The following is a 15,421-nucleotide window of genomic DNA, read 5'->3' as shown; positions in this document are numbered from 1 at the left end:
GGGATGAGCGTTTCCGATGGCTGCTCCAGGGAGCAGGTTTTGTCTCCACGCTGTTACGAGTGACAGTCCAGCAGCTCCATCTTGCTACGGTAGCAGAGAGGCTACAGGGATGGAGCGAGGCTGGAAGCGCCTGCACGGGGAGCAGACCTGTGATGGTCAGCTGGCAGAGAGAGAACAAGGAGAGATGCAGAGAAAGTGAAGCTGCACAAGTGTGAACCCAAGAACAAGGCACACATTTTCAACAGGAAAGGTTATTTCTTAGCAAAATAACTCGCAGAGGACTGTGATGGCTTCTTCAACAAGGGATTTTTAAAACTGGGAGAGGATGTTTTCTTAGAAAACCTGCTTGAATCAAACTAGGATTTGCTATGTGAGGTCTTATGGAGGTACTGGATTTGTTAGACTCTGTTTCCATCTGCCTGTTCTCTCTGCGCAGCTGTGAATTAACTTTCCAACAGCAAAGCCACGTCCCAGTACCTCCTGGCAGAGATCAAAAATTACAGCCTACAGCAACAACTGGCTTTCATTCAGGAAAAGTATGATTCCTCTTAAGGGCCGTGGCTAACGCGGTCAGCACTGTGACCAGAAATGTGCTGTTCCTCCAACGTGTTTGTTCCAAATAAAACCTTACAGCTCAAAATAGTGATATAACTGCCTCTCTCCTGCTGTTACTGCAGGTCTGGCTCCCTGGGACACCAGTGACACCACCGCGCTGGCAGGGCCAGCTGTGACCAGTGGCTGAGGGCATCTCTCCATCTCTGCTTGCCGGGCAAACTGCTCTCCTGCGGGGCTTGCAGCACACACGCATGGGAAAGTTCCTTTTCAGGCCCCATGGGATGTTGCCTTGCAGCTTCTTGTTGCTCTTTTCACCCCCAGCACCCCCATTACCATGAAATGGGCTTAGTATTTCTGCCCCCCCAGGCAGCAGTGGCTGGGGCAGCGAGCGAAGGTGGATCTGAGGTTGCAGAGCCTCTCTGTTCCGCTGAAGGGGCGACCAGCTTCACCTGCCCCCAGGCAACACCTGCCCCCAGGCAACATTCACGTGGCAGCTGGAGGTAAAGGAGGGTGTTTCTCATCTGTTTTTCCTTTCCACTGCAGTGGAAAGCTGTCACCAGCACTGGAGGTGGAGTCCTAGAGAGACCAAACTTGAGTTTAATGGTGGGAAGAGGTGTAAATAGTCTGCCACCAAAGCCCCGAGGCCTTGGGCTGGGATTTTCCCAGCAGTCTCCAATGCCATTAGCATCTTTGCCCTGCTCTTTCCCTGGGGTAGGGTGAAGGCACGTAGAACGGTGGACAGCCCCAGCACAGCATCCCCTCTGGGAAAATGAAGCACCTTGTCCCTGGGACAGCAATCTCCCTGGCCAGGCACCCGGCACCAGCCAGCTGAGCACGGGGCTGGGACCTGGGCTCAGAGCCGCTCTTTTGGCTCACCTGTGGGGCAGCAGTTCCTTCAAAGGTGCCTTTGGCTCCTCTGGCCTTCTCTACTAACGTCCACAATGGCAGGGCACGTCCAAAGTGGCCTCCAGATGGGTGCCTGTCCCTGCTCCGTGCAAACGCCTGGAAGCCTGGCATGGCTGCACCCAGGCAGATGAGATGTCACCCGTGGCTGCTCAGGCACAGATGCCCGGCAGCCTGCGCAGCAGCTGGCCACACTTATGTTCTGCCTGGGGCTCCTTCCTCACCTCTGCACAGGGCAATACAGACAGTGGGTCCCTGCGCCACAGGAGCGGGGCCAGGGAAGTGAAAAGGAAGGATGCAAGAGGCGGGATCCGGTATTCAAGAAAACGTCTTTATTGTACATGTTGGCTTCTATTGCTTGTATCCCTTCCCCCAATCCCATGTAGTGCAAAAAATTCAGAGAAACAGAGTTCCACATAAATAAGTCAGATAACTTACAGAGAAATCAAAGTGACGACGGTTTGACATGGAGTAAACTGGGTCTGCTTGCCAGTAAGGCCAAGGGAGCCTCTTCCCCCCGTCGGGGCAAGGGCTCCTGCCTAGCCTTGCTGTCTCACTGCAGACTGACACCGGGGTCCCTGGCAGAAACACGTCAACACACACAGCCTGGAGCCACCCGCTCAGGGACGCTCCTCCAGTGGGAAAAGCTCACGTGGGAAATCGCACAAGTAACATGTTAGGTGAGACACCACTAACTAAAACTGGCCGAGAAGCCAAACACAGTTAACAGTTCTCCTCCCCTCAGATAGGGTACTACGCACAGACAGACAGACACAGACGCACGTCCCTTCCAAGGCCTCCTGCTCGGCAAGGGGCGTGCAGCACCAGAAGCAATTCCACCCTGGGACCTCCCAGGGCAGATGCTGACACCTCGTGTCCACACAGTGTGGGTAGGGGTGCTCCGGACCCCTGCAAACTGCTGGGGAACTATTTTTCCCTGTCCTTCCTTCTTTCTCCTTTACAGGAAAGCAGCGAGCACCTGCATAGTTAGTACATCAGACACACAAAAGGCTCCCTCCTCCCAGGGTTCTGCAGAACGGGCTCCGTGGTGATATTGCTCAGTACCCAGCTGGTGGGTGCCAGGAGTCACGCTGCCCGTTTCCCTGATCCCCAAGAGGCAGGACAGCATTGCACACCATTTGTAGTGTAAATTGCTAAAGATTACAACTGGGGCCAAGGGCAACATGGCACAAAAATTCTCCTCAGCCTGCTACACTGCTCGCTTCCCCTCTGGTTTTGCCTGCCTGCCACCCCAAGGCAGCAGCCCCCTTCATGCTACAGCAGCCACAGCTGGACCAGATGCTGAGCCACTGCTACAACTCGTTCCTTGTCTAAATCAGCCCTGTTTCTCCCTTCAGCAGCCCCCCTCTGCCCCTGTACAACCCCTCCTGCTCCTACAGCACTCCCTTCCGCGGGCTGGCTGGGCTCCGCCGTCCTTCCACTGTTGCTCACGCGGAGCCTCGGCAGGACCTCAGCACGTCGGGCCAAGGCCCAGCACCAGCACCTTTCACTTCTGACATGGCCGTGGGGGTCTTAGGCTGATCCTCCTTCAAAGAGGACCCTAAAGCCAGGGGCACCTCGAGTGTGCTCATTGATACGAGTCCAGCAGAGACTAAAATCCTGATGTTGCTTATAGGAACGGGAAGAAAAAGATTGAGACCTCGCTCATGCGTACGCACGCACACAACAGAGCAGGCTTCACCGATTTCATCGTTACTTTGAACAAAGCAGATGCGTGTGACCTACTTAGGGCAGCCCTACTGCCACGTTGACCAAGAGGCATCCTGCCTGAGCAGAGCCTGGACATTTGCAGGGTCCTCTGCCATACAGAGGCGCGGGAGAGTTGCTGAGCTGTGACAGGCTGGGACAGAGGCTTGGCAAGTGAGAGGGGGATGAAAAGCAGACTTAGAGTGTGTTCTAAAAGCCAAAAAAGCTGCCTCAGCCTGAGAAGCCCAGACTCTCCCTGGGGAGAGAAGCAGCCCAGATTTTCAGAAGCTGCTGGTAATTTCAGGTGTCTGATGTTAGGCACTGTAAGTGGGCTTGTAAAACATGCAGGCATCTGTCCAGGAGAAATCAGATTGCTGTAAAAATTGTCTTAAGCTGGGGAGTCCCTGTCTCGTCTCAAACTCTCCTTTCACCCCAAAGAAAAGAGAAAAAAAGAAATCTCTAGCCACTTGAAGACGTAGGGCAACAACTACCATCACAAGTGAAATCTGAACTCTGTAAATGAGAAATGAGAAGGAGCAGGGGAAAAAGGATAAAGGAACTAGTTCCAAACAAACAGTTAGACCATATTTCCAATGCTACATTTGAACACTGTTGAGGTACCAGTGGTTGAGTCATTCCTCTATAATGCGGAGAACACCTGATAACATGTCTCAGTTCAAGGCTCGTACGCACACCCTATGGCATACGCATTGAAAACACCACCCAAGAGGTTCCATGGCACAGGTGGGTCTAGGACAGGCCTGTGACTTACAGTACTAATTTATTCAACCTTTAGTCAATTAAAGTGGTTGCTTAATTGCCAGGGAGTCGCTAATTGCAAATGGTCCCTTCCGTGTTGTTCTCACTGTACATACAGTATCTCACACATGCACACACACCCACACATCTATAGAGAACATCTTCCAGGACACAGTCATCATCTCATCAACAAATGAAAAAAGTAATTGCATCCCTTCTGCTGCCTTAAAAGCAGATGGGATGGGGAATACCAGGACAGTGTAAAAAATAAAGGGATATGAAATAATTAAAATATTAGCATTCAAATAAAAAAAGGCAAAAAATTAATGCCCAAAAAAGTAACGCCAGGCAATCCTCCTCATTTTGAAGGCTGGACTGTTCTTCTTTAAGAATCGATACCTTTCCATAAACCCAGAATCTGCTTTGCAGAGAGGCGAACAGCAAACAGGCTCATCCGTTCCCAGTCGAACTGTGCACCAGGACCACATGCAGAGAGCAGGCAGCCGCACGGTCCCTCGAACCTGGGACAGCAATGGCCTGGGCACAAACAAGGTCATTCAACCCACTCGCCTGGCTGGGGACTCCCCAGAGCGACGGTCAGCTGGGATCTTAGTGAACGAGGTGGGGCCAGCTGAGTGTGGAAACACTGGAGGGTTCAGGATGCTGCGTCCAGTTTTGACTCCAAACCTCACCTCCTCCAGGCCCTGTCCCTTAGCTGGGCTTCTTTTGTTTGTGTATTTTAAGGCATCAATTAGACACCATTGAGAACCATGCGGTGGCCTCAGAGTCTTTAACAGTGCACAATAGGCTTGGTAAAGAGTTTGGCTACAGTGACATTCAGAGGAGCGGTTGCACATTCAGCCGTGTCCCTGGGAGGAGTGCTGTCCACCTTCGCCACCCCACAGGACTCCTAGAAGCCTCCAAGGCTGGCTGTGCTCGTATGTGTGGCACTGGCTGGATCACGTGAATCCAAGAAGCAGCAATGGTTTAAAGTTTCCCCTCCCCAAAGAAAATATACGCCCTTTGGGTGAGCGGTGAGATGGGTCTGAACGGAGCAGAGAGCACCCCTTCTGCTCACCCTCTTCTAGGAGGGTGCTCGTCCAGGAAGCACATTTCTAACTGCTGTGGTCGTGCTGATCCGATGTGTGCACCAAGAGTGGGGATGGCTCCGGGGGTTCGCAGGAGTGCTGGGGCTGGAGGCAGCAGCTGGTACCTTCGCTCTCCTCCTACAGCGACCGGCTGCCCCGCGGGATGGGCCACGCTGGCCTAGCGCTCTGCCAGGCGCCCCTGTCCCCTTGAGGTAAGGTAGGTCCTGATTCTTTGTCAAAGGCTCGTCGAAGACACCGACAGGGTGGGTGAGGAAGGGGGTGGGAAGTTGAGGAGTTCCAGCACGGCCACCCCCACGCTGCTCCGGCGCGTGAACATGCACGAGGCCGCTACCCACTTGTTGGTACGGGGGTTGTACTTCTCGATAGAGTTGAGGCTGGAGCTCCCATCGTTGCCACCTACTGCGTACAGCCACCCATCCATGGCCACCAGGTCGTGGGTGCTCCTGAAACAACCATGCAGAGACCACAGGGGTGTGAGGCTCAAACACAGCGTATGTGGGGTGTAGGGGGGCTCAGTACCGCCAGTGAACTGGCCAGAGCTCCTCCACCCACAAAAAGGAGCACCTAGCCTCACAAATGCCCAGTGAAAATGATCTGCTGGGGCTCGGGCAGGCAGTGGCAGAGTGCAGCACAGAGCGTCAGATCTTCCCCTTCCCTTCGATACCCTCCTCTCACTGGACTAACAGACCCTAGGAGCCTAAAATCCTCTGATTTCCAAGCTTTAAACTCTCCTGCAGCCCAGCAACATCTCCTACCTGGCCTCAGCCAACTATACCACCTGTTTTTTTACAGCCACACAGACTGCTGAGAATAAATCCCTCCGCAGAAAGCGCCTGCTGCAGAATGTCCCTGCTCTGCCCACCTGGCACACATGCACCGGTCCCTCACAGCGCAGCAGGGAGTGCGGGCTGCCCTTGTGCAGGCAGCACAGAGCACAGAGCCAGCCAACTGCAGCATTAGCCAGGCCCTGGGGCACGGTCTGCACGTTACAGTGTGCAGTGCCAAGCACGGCAAGGCTCTCGGTGAGATGGGATCCCCGTTTTCCTGACTGCAGCAGCTGAGGCTCCGCTGCAGCTCAGGAGCATGGTAGGGGCAGAGCTCCTTACCTCCGGATGTTCATGGGTGCCACGCTCTCCCATGTGTTGGTTTTGGGGTTGTAGCGCTCAACAGAGTTAAGGCAGCTGGTCCCATCGTTGCCGCCAGCCACGTAGAGCATCCCCTCCAGCACAGCCACTCCTGCGCTGCTCCGGCGGCTTAACATATTGGCAATGGGCGTCCAGGTGTTGATCTGGGAAAAGGCAATGTTTGCTCATGAGCCAGATGTACAAGTTGTTCCCCACGTACCAGTCCTGTGATATCAGTCCTGCTCTAACCACACAGTCCTCCCCTAAAAAGACCTCTGGGGGGACACCAGTTCTTTCCCTTCAACTTGCTCGCAGGAGGAGCTGCAGGCCCCAGGACAGACCTCTGACAACTGGCTCAGTAAAGCACAGCCGCAGCTGGCGGGAGTCCTGCCATCCCAGGGGCCTGAGCACAGAGATCATCGTGCCAGGCCACCAGTCACGTCACAGCTGAACCCCAGCCCAGTCATGGGGATTGAGCTGTATCAATTTCAAATCTGTAAACATCACAACTGGGGCTTTACAGCTCACCAAAAACCTCCAGGGCCTTCTCTTTGATCTTTCTGCAGTGACCCAGCCTGCTCTAACAGAGCTGCGAGGCCCCAGGCCCAAGACATGTCCCCAGCCTGCCACAAGCCCTGCTAACTGCTCTGGCTGTGCATGCAGCAAGGACCTCAGCTGGAAGCTGGAAACAGCTCAGGGCATGAACAAGAACTGTTCTTCCTAGGGAACTTGAGCTGGCCTATAGGCAACGGGGATAGAGAGTGTTCCCGTGGTTGAAAATCTCAAAGAGGTATCTCAGAGACCGCATGGATGAGTTTTGGCTCATTTTGCTTTGGATTGCACCCCAGATACTCTGCCCCTGCAGAAATGCAGGGGAGAGGGCTGGTGCCCAGTCCATCTCCTGGTCACACATGGTGGCTTAAGTCTCCAAGGAGGCAGGCAGGTCTGTGCTGCACAGGCTCATGTGGGCACGCATTCTGCTCCACTGCTGCCACAATGCTCTGCTAGGAAGCGGTCACATCGTAAGCTGCGGCAGCAGTTTGCTAAGAGACCACACGTAGCTGATCTCTCACTGTCTGCTAAGCTCTCCACCAACTTGTGTGGCCCTTAGCTTTCTGCTAAGGGAGAAGCAGAAAAGGAGAGGGGAAGAAAAAGGGTTACCAGGCATGCTGTCTCTCGTATTTACCTGGGGCTCATACTTTTCTACTGTGGCTAAGTGGGATGAGCTGTCATATCCCCCAACGGCATAGAGGTTGCCTTCTGCAAAGACAGTCACACACACGCACAGGAGTTAGCTAAAGAGCGTGGCCCCAGCCCCAAAACAGCCTCCCACAACTCTTGCACAGGTGCCCACAGAGGTATCAGCTGAGCCACCGTGCCTCCCGCTCCCCGGGCAGCCAGGGCTCCCCCATCTCCCCCTCCCCTTGCAGCAGGGAGCATTGTAAAATATTCATCAGGCAATTTCTCTGCCACGCTGCAAGCTTCCCAAAGAGCTCGTTTGCCTGATGCTTCTTGACCTCCTCATTACCGGAGCTGCAAGTGCTCCCCGCCACGGCAATGGGTTATTTTTAGCAGCGGAGGCTGGAGCTCGGGAAGGCCAATAAAGGCCATGGCAGGCAGAGAGCAGAGCTGGTGAGGGAGGGAGGGAACCTCTGAGTCAGCACTGAGAGCTGAAACCAGAGAACAGGGCAGGGGAGAGGCACCACAGGGACACCGCACAGCAGTTCCAGGGACGGTGGGAGCAGCATGCTGCCCTGGCATCCCCAGGGAGGTCCAGCACCTGCTAGGGTGGAGAGTGGCACTTGCATTAAGCCCATAGCTGCACTAAACAATAAAGTGGCCATTTCTCACACTGCATCCTCCTTAAGGACAGAGACAGAACTCCTTCACTGGAGTCAGGAGACATCACAGCATGGCACGTAATGTTCTGACACTCCCAGTAAAGACAGTTTTGACCCTGCACTACTGCTTGGACCATCAGTAAAAGGACTGTCCTGCTTTCATAATGGTTGTCTCTTCCTTTCCAGGGGCAGGTGATCATCCACAGCCAGTCCTCTTGCTACAAAGTAGAAGGGGCGCAAAGGAGCTGAGGATCAAACTGTGGGTCCCGTCAGGAGTTGCCTCCAGAATGTGATGAAACCCACTACTAAGGAGACTGAGGAGGAGGGCAGAGGCAGGGAGCATGGCAGGACAATGCAGAGGAATGGTTGGGCTACTCAGACTCACAGCTAGGGAATCTAGGAAGAAGGGGCAGGAACTGGAACAGAAGAACATCAAAAGGAACCACCAGAAATGCAAGAGACAGTCTTGCATTTTGCTTTGGATCAGAAATCAGTCAGGTCCTCATGCCATCACCCACCTAGCGTTGCCACCCGGACGTAGCGTCTCCTGGTGCTCATGGCAGCGATGGATGTCCAGGTGCCTGTCAGAGGGTCGTACCGCTCTGCGCTGCAGCAGGCAGGGACACAGGAACATAAGGTGTGACACTGGCAAAGCCCAGGTCAAAGCTCTTTGACACAGGCCCTCAGGGGCAGCTCCCAAGGAAGCTTGGGAATAGACAGGGAAAATGGAAGGAAGAACTGACAAAGGCCATGTTCTGTTTTAGCACAAGCCTACAAAATGGTTTTTACCCTGAACCAAAGACACTGCAAGACAGAGCTGGATTGCAAGACATCTACTCTGGGGCCAGTCCATCTGTGGGGAGCAGGCCTCGTGGGCTCCCCGGGCACCCAGTGCCAAGGACAGTGCATGCAAGAGCAGTGGAGGAGCCTGTAGCAAGGCAATCCCCTACCTGTTCAGGCACGAGGCCCCATCGTACCCCCCAGCAGCATAGAGAAGGCCGTGAAGCGCTGCTACACCCAGGCAGCTCCTCCTGGTGCCCATGGACACCTCGGGTTGCCAGGAATTAGTGACAGGATCATAGGACTCCACTGTGGCCAAGTCAGAGGTGCCATCGTAGCTGTAGGGAGAAAAAGGGAGAACACGTAAGAGCTGGGAAGCCTGGATTGCAGGTGAGGCTGTGGGCTGGTCCTGCAGCTCTAGAGCCGACCAACAGCCTCAGGTCCCTGTCACCACCCCCCCCTCTCCCCCTGCCCAGCTTCCAGTGGCATGGGGCTAAGACAAACGGGAGGAAGCAGCGCGAGTCCTGGATGTAGCCACCAGCAAGCAGAGAGCTAGGAAACTCACTGCGCGGAACGGCAGCGGAGCAGTGTTCAGTTGCTGCTCCTGCAGTCAGCAACCCGGAGACACCCCATTGCCTCATCCGGAGGGTGGCCCTGGGACGCTCTGCCGGCCATCTCTGCTCTCAGAGCAGCTCTGCGCCGCTCGCGGTGCCAGCTGTGTTCAGAGGCTGCTGAAGGCATCCCTGCCAGCTCCCCGCACACAGCTCCGTGCCCTCCTTACCCGCCGAAGGCATCCCTGCCAGCTCCGTGCCCTCCTTACCCGCTGAAAGCATCCCTGCCAGCTCCGTGCCCTCCTTACCCGCTGAAGGCATCCCTGCCAGCTCCCCGCACACAGCTCCGTGCCCTCCTTACCCGCCGAAGGCATCCCTGCCAGCTCCGTGCCCTCCTTACCCGCTGAAGGCATCCCTGCCAGCTCCCCACACACAGCTCCGTGCCCTCCTTACCTGCCGAAGGCATCCCTGCCAGCTCTGTGCCCTCCTTACCCGCTGAAAGCATCCCTGCCAGCTCCGTGCCCTCCTTACCCACTGAGGGCATCCCTGCCAGCTCCCCGCATGTGGCTCCATGCCCTCCTTATCCGCCAAAGGCATCCACGTCAGCTCCCCACGTATGACTCCATGCCCTCCTTACCCACCGAGGGCATCCCTGCCAGCTCCCTGCGTGCGGCTCCGTGCCTTCCTTACCCGCCCACGGCATACAGCTTGTTCCCAATGGCCGCGACGCCCACTCTGGCCCTGCGCGTCGACATGGAGGCCACCATGTGCCACCGGTCCGTCCGCGTGTCGTAGGCTTCGCAGTCCCCGTGGATGGCGAACAGGCTCCCCCCACCTGCACACAGCATGGCAAACGGAGCAAACGACAGTCCAAGGCCCTGGGAAGGGGTCCGCGTGCCCGCGAGCGCGTGGCAGAGCCTTACCCACGGCAAAGAGCACAGTGCTGGCCCCCTCGCAGCGCCGTGGCCTCGTCCTGCTGTTGCTGAGGACCCCTCTCTGCTCCGGCATGAGGTGGTACTTGAGGGCTTCGATCAGCAGGTCCTTGCACTCCGAGTGGTGCCGCACCAGCAGCTCCGTGTCCACGTTGCTCATGAGGAAGTCCCGGCTCAGCAGGGGCAGCCGCACGCACTTCATCAGCTGAGGGAAGAGGAGTCGCACCCCATGGCAGGGTGGGAAGAGTTCGTCCCAGCGCTGCCCTGTATCTCCCCTACAAACCCCAAGGACCTGGGCAAGGCTGACTCCACCTGGAGATGTCATCCTGCTCGCTTGGCAGGACAGGCAGCTGGTGACAAAGGGCACCAAAGCACATGCAGCGATTCAGCCCTGATGTCTCTGTGGGGCCAGGAGCCCTCAGCCTGGCTGTGGTATGTCCCACAGCCACCCCAGACCCCCCCCGACCCTCTGCTGGTACCCACATCCTCTTCCAACACTCATGCTACGAGTAACAATCCTCGCTGTGGGGCTGCAGAGCCCAGACACCGCCTCCCCATGCCCCATGCTGCCTGCATCGCCCGCAGGAGGGACATTCGAGTGCATGCCAGGGGCAAGGTGGAGCCAGAACTTCTGCTCAGCTTTGCCTGAGCTTTTTGTTTGAGGATGCACAGGAAAGCTCAGGCAGGCCGCAGGCAGGGCTGACCTCTCCTGCTGCCCACATACCCCCCAGAGCTTGGCATGCCCAAGCTGCCACGGGACAGACAGGGCATCTCTCTCAGATTTGTCAGTAGTTTGGACTTCACTCTGGGAGACCAAGCTCTCTCAGCAACACTCTCATCTATGCCTGGACTGGAAGTGGTATGACAGGGACCTGCTGTCCCTGCCCTCTGGCCGCCCTGAAGCTTCCTCCAGCTGTGTATCCACCCAGACCAGGCACTCGGAGCAGGTGGGTAGAACCAGGCTGCCTTCCCTGGCAGACTCACCCTGGGGACATGCTGTCTTCTGCTGTCCACATCATGTTTGACCCAGCTGAGCACAGCCCGGTACACCTCCTCCTCTGATGGCACATTGAGGCTGTCACTAGAAATGAGGTCCAGCACCTGCAGAGAGGGGTGGAAAGGGCACGTGTCAGTTGGTACAGTTTGGGAGGAAAAAGGACAGATTCACACCCCCAGGTAATCAGCCCAGCAGTAGAGCCCCTGCCTCCTGCAGATGTTCGTGGCTGAGGTTGAGCTACTCTGTCTCACTGGATGCAGAAGCATCCAAAGAGCAGCTGGGTCCCCCAAACCAGGCAGCTGCAGCTGTGCCTCTCCTCTCCTTGTGTGTGGAGATAGCTCTACCCTCGATCATCCTCCTTGGCTCATTCGCCCTGTTCAGTGTCTGAAGCTGCTGCAATGCCTGACACTTCCAATCAACATCAGTGAGATCAGGCAGAAGACTCTGCTTGCACGTGTCCCTTCAGTATTTCATGGGATAGAGCCAGGTGCCCTGGCTGTTCCCAGCACGCTCACTTCACCTGCCAAGGACTACAGACCTGGAGCAAGTGGAGATGTGCACCCTCCCTCTCTGCACGCACCCACTGCCTCGAGAACGGACGAAGGGAGGTGTCTGTATCCTGGGGAGGGACCATACAGGGTTGGTGACGCAGAGCAAGGGCTGGGAATGCCTGCCAGGGCACAGCACAGCACCCTGCAGGCAGCCACGAGCCAGGGCCCATACTGGCACCACATGAAGAGCAGTGGAAAACATTATCTGAGCTCTGAATTAAACATCACAGCTACGTGATCACGGCAGCCAGGACTTATTCCTTGGGCTGCGCTCCCAGAGAGAGGGCAGTGTGCTCAGAGCTCGCGTGGCAAGCACCAGCCTCAGCAAATACCCTCTGTGCTACCCTCCCATCCCTACTTCACATGAGATTAAGCTCACCCTCTGACAGGATTCCTTCCATGTATTGTCTCTCCATTGAACAGAGAGGATCAAAGCACAGAATCTGGGTACATTCCCCTGCCAAAGCCTGTCCCCTCCGTGCAGGCTCCCTGGGCTCTTGACACACACACTGTGCCTTCCAGAGCACGAAAAGCCTCACCACACCCATACCTTCACACTCCCCTCAGGACCTCACCTGTTTAAGAGGCAGCAACATGAACTCCTCTGTCTTGGACACCTCCACGAAATGTTGGAGGACATACTTGTGCGCAGACTTGAGGAGGTCGCTGCAGGAGTGTGTGTCAGCGAAACCCCGGATCCCCAAGCAGTTGGATGGGTCAAGCTGGCTGAGTAGGAACTTGCAGCAAGCATCCCGCACACCGTTGAGCTGAAGCAGGCTGGCAGCAGGAAGAAGTGTCTGGCAGTGGAAAAGAATGGGGGAAAAGAGAGTTTCCAGGGCAAGGAAACCATTTTCACCCTCGTCTCACTGCAAGTCAGTAACAGAACAGGCTTATGGAGCACCTTCAGGCACACAAGCGCACAGAGGACAGAGCGTTATTTGTTTCCAATAGGATTAAGCCAAAGAACAGCTGAGAGGGACACCCTTAGCTCCCCACAGGGCCAGGAAATGGCAAGAGAATGGCAGATGCTCAGGACAAGACCTGGCCATTGCACAGTGCCTGGAGGAGCCACCTCAGCCACAGCAGTCGCAGGAACCACACCTCTGGGCACAGGGGAGGAGATCAGCTCCCTGACCACTGCCAGATGCAGGTGCCATCACAGGACAAGAGCTGAAAGTGTTGAGCAGAAGGAGAGAAGAGTCCCCAGGAGGCAAGTCTCGTACAGAACGGCTTTGTGGAGAAGAGAGATTTGGGGGGAAGCTCCTACCTGCACATTGCCCTCGCCCACCACAATCTCAGCCGTGTAAGCGTATTGCACCAGCTGCTCCAGGGCCTGGGGGTCAATGTCGTGCAGCGTCACATGGGTCTGGCGGCTCTCACTCATCTCATCTGGGGCAACACAGATACTAGACATGAACAAATTCCCACAGAAGGATTGTTTCCCTGCAGGAAGACTCAACCATGCACGGAACAAGTTGCATTCACCCCCACAGCCCAGCAACACGGCCAAGGAAGGTCTCCTGTCCACCTCTCAGCAAGGAAGGGCAGCAGTGTACTCTAGGGAATGGGATCCATGTCTGCAGGATGGGCATCAAGATAGCTGTGCAGGGGTTTATAGGCACGGGGCTTCATGGAAGGGAGCCAAATGAGGAATATTACTGCACTTGCTCACAGAGATGATATACAGGCATCACATTTCCATAGGGTAGGGTAGTGAGAACAGGGAGCAGGACAGAAAGGGAAGGGGTTTGCAGGGAGGAGAGGGTTTGAGGAGCAGGGAGACCCTGGCCGTGGGGAAGAGAGGACACTACTTGCTTGTGAACATGGCGTGGAAGTAGGGGCTGCACGACGCCAGCACCACCTTGTGCGCCTTGATCTCCTTGGTGCCCACGTGCAGCACGATGTCGCAGAGCAGCCCGCGCTGACGCATGCGGTTCATGCACACGAAGGCATCGTGGTAGTGCCGCTTGGAGTTGTGGGAGATGCTGTGGCCATCACGGTTGAGGAGCTGCACACCCCCTTCCATGGCTGCAGGTGGTCGATGGTGGGCTTTCCCTTCTCAGCGGCACTGCCATGGGGGAAAACCAAAGCATTACCCAGGCAGGAATAGCTCTAGCCCCAGACAGTTCCCACGGCCCCCGAGCATGCCTGCCACCGCTCAAAGACCCTGCACAAGAACGGCTCCTGTCTAACCAGCCTCTGCCAGGGAAACATCATCCTGCTCATAAACCAGCGACGGGCAGGAGACAGTCCCTGGAGGAACACAAGTAATGCAAAGCGATGCTGAGACTCTTCTCTGTTCTGTGACACTGCTTCCCAGCTGTGTTCATCTCTGGATTGACACCCTCCTTACCTGCCTTCAGAAGGGTACTGCTCTACAAGATACATGCTCACACTGGTTTTCCTTGAAGTTGCACCATCTCCAAATCAGCCTAACAAGGTGCATTTCCATGTAATATCAGCAGAAGCATTGATCTTAGAAGTCTCACCAGAGCCTGCCAGTCCTGCATTGATCAAGTACAGCTTTAATAGACCACTAAAGACAGAAAATATGACCACCTGATTAACCTAAACAAAAAATAACCAGGGAATCCCATATCCTGAAAGGCAAGAGTGATGTTATGGACCGCAGTCTTCGAGCGGTGGCTGTTCCCTTCCAGCTTCCAGAACATCCTAGGAGATTCGTATGCATGCACCTGCCTTCAAAAGTTAAGCTCAGAGAGCTGCTGTCTTTCCTGTGCCTACACAATTCCGGAGGATAAGGCAGAGGGCAAAGGCAATCGCAGTACAGAGCTCTACAGTCCCAGCACAGAATCCTGCAGACCAGGGGTTTGACTCTTCCTGCCGTTTTATCTCTCAGGCCTCTTTTTAGACAGAGGCTGGGGATTCCTAGGTGGTCAGTTAGGGAACAGGATCCTGGTCTCCATTTCCCTCCAGCATCCTCTACCCAGACACGTCCAACCTCACCACAGCCTCGAGGCTGCACCGAACAATCCTGCTCCAGCACCGCAGAGTCCTGTTCTGCAGCAGCCTAGCAGGCAGCTTGGGCAAAGCAGAGCTCCAAGATCTCCCTGGAAGAAGCATCTCTGAGACCCTGGCTGTCCTTCCAAGAGGTAACTTGGAACTTCAGGTGGTTTTGGTTTGACAAGGCTGACAAGAGGGACAGAGATCGGGCAGCTGAGACCTGATGCAGAATTCAGTCTGCACACGTACACGCCACTGAGCGTCGACTGTGTCCTTCCACACAATCTGGGACAGCCCAGGCAGGAAGCATGAGTGTAAACTTGATCGGCTCACAGGAAATAAAAATTGCCTAATCAAGGAATAAGGGCATTTATTTGTGCAAATATGTTTTCTCTTTCCATGCTCCCTGCACCTAGGCTGCTCATGGTGTTTCGACTGCCTCCCTGCCAGCAGCACCCGAAGGAAAGGTGTGGGAGTGAAGAGAGAATGACTGAGCAGCAGGAAGAAGAAGGAGGAGGGAGCAGGAGAAAAAGGCAGCTTGAAGAAAAAAAGCCCGTGTGCTGCACTCGCGCGCCTGCCCCCGCATCCCTGCGGCGAGAGAATCCCCTCAGCCCCTGCGCTCCGCACGACACCTACACGTCGCCAGCC

The 15,421-nt window shown here is 55.7% G+C and overlaps 1 protein-coding gene across 1 annotated transcript; it reads right to left on the bottom strand.

The window, feature by feature from the left end:
* Nucleotides 1–5,247: 5,247 nt before the first annotated feature.
* KLHL17 (kelch like family member 17) lies at nucleotides 5,248–13,844 on the bottom strand. Its single transcript, XM_086625518.1, has 11 exons — nucleotides 13,625–13,844; nucleotides 13,077–13,198; nucleotides 12,385–12,606; nucleotides 11,246–11,362; nucleotides 10,253–10,466; nucleotides 10,020–10,164; nucleotides 8,949–9,116; nucleotides 8,517–8,605; nucleotides 7,344–7,417; nucleotides 6,140–6,321; nucleotides 5,248–5,476 (listed from the first exon to the last, which is right to left on the bottom strand). The coding sequence occupies exons 1-11, from the start codon at nucleotides 13,833–13,835 to the stop codon at nucleotides 5,248–5,250; spliced, it is 1,773 nt and encodes a 590-aa protein (XP_086481644.1). The 5' UTR covers nucleotides 13,836–13,844.
* Nucleotides 13,845–15,421: the final 1,577 nt, after the last annotated feature.

Source organism: Tauraco erythrolophus, chromosome 23, assembly GCF_009769465.1.
Source record: "Tauraco erythrolophus isolate bTauEry1 chromosome 23, bTauEry1.pri, whole genome shotgun sequence".
NCBI classification, from domain to species: Eukaryota; Metazoa; Chordata; class Aves; order Musophagiformes; family Musophagidae; genus Tauraco; species Tauraco erythrolophus.
The sequence above is the reverse complement of the archived record's forward strand: the minus strand, read 5'-3'. Positions and strand labels throughout refer to the sequence as shown.

Excerpts from the sequence above, each read along its gene's own strand:
- KLHL17 (XM_086625518.1), bottom strand. The coding sequence starts at position 13,835 with ATGGAAGGGGGTGTGCAGCTCCTCAACCGTGATGGCCACAGCATCTCC. Across the intron at positions 13,199-13,624 it reads CTTCCACGCCATGTTCACAA|ATGAGATGAGTGAGAGCCGC; the intron begins GCAAGTAGTGTC and ends GTGTTGCCCCAG. Across the intron at positions 12,607-13,076 it reads TGGGCGAGGGCAATGTGCAG|ACACTTCTTCCTGCTGCCAG; the intron begins GTAGGAGCTTCC and ends TTCCACTGCCAG.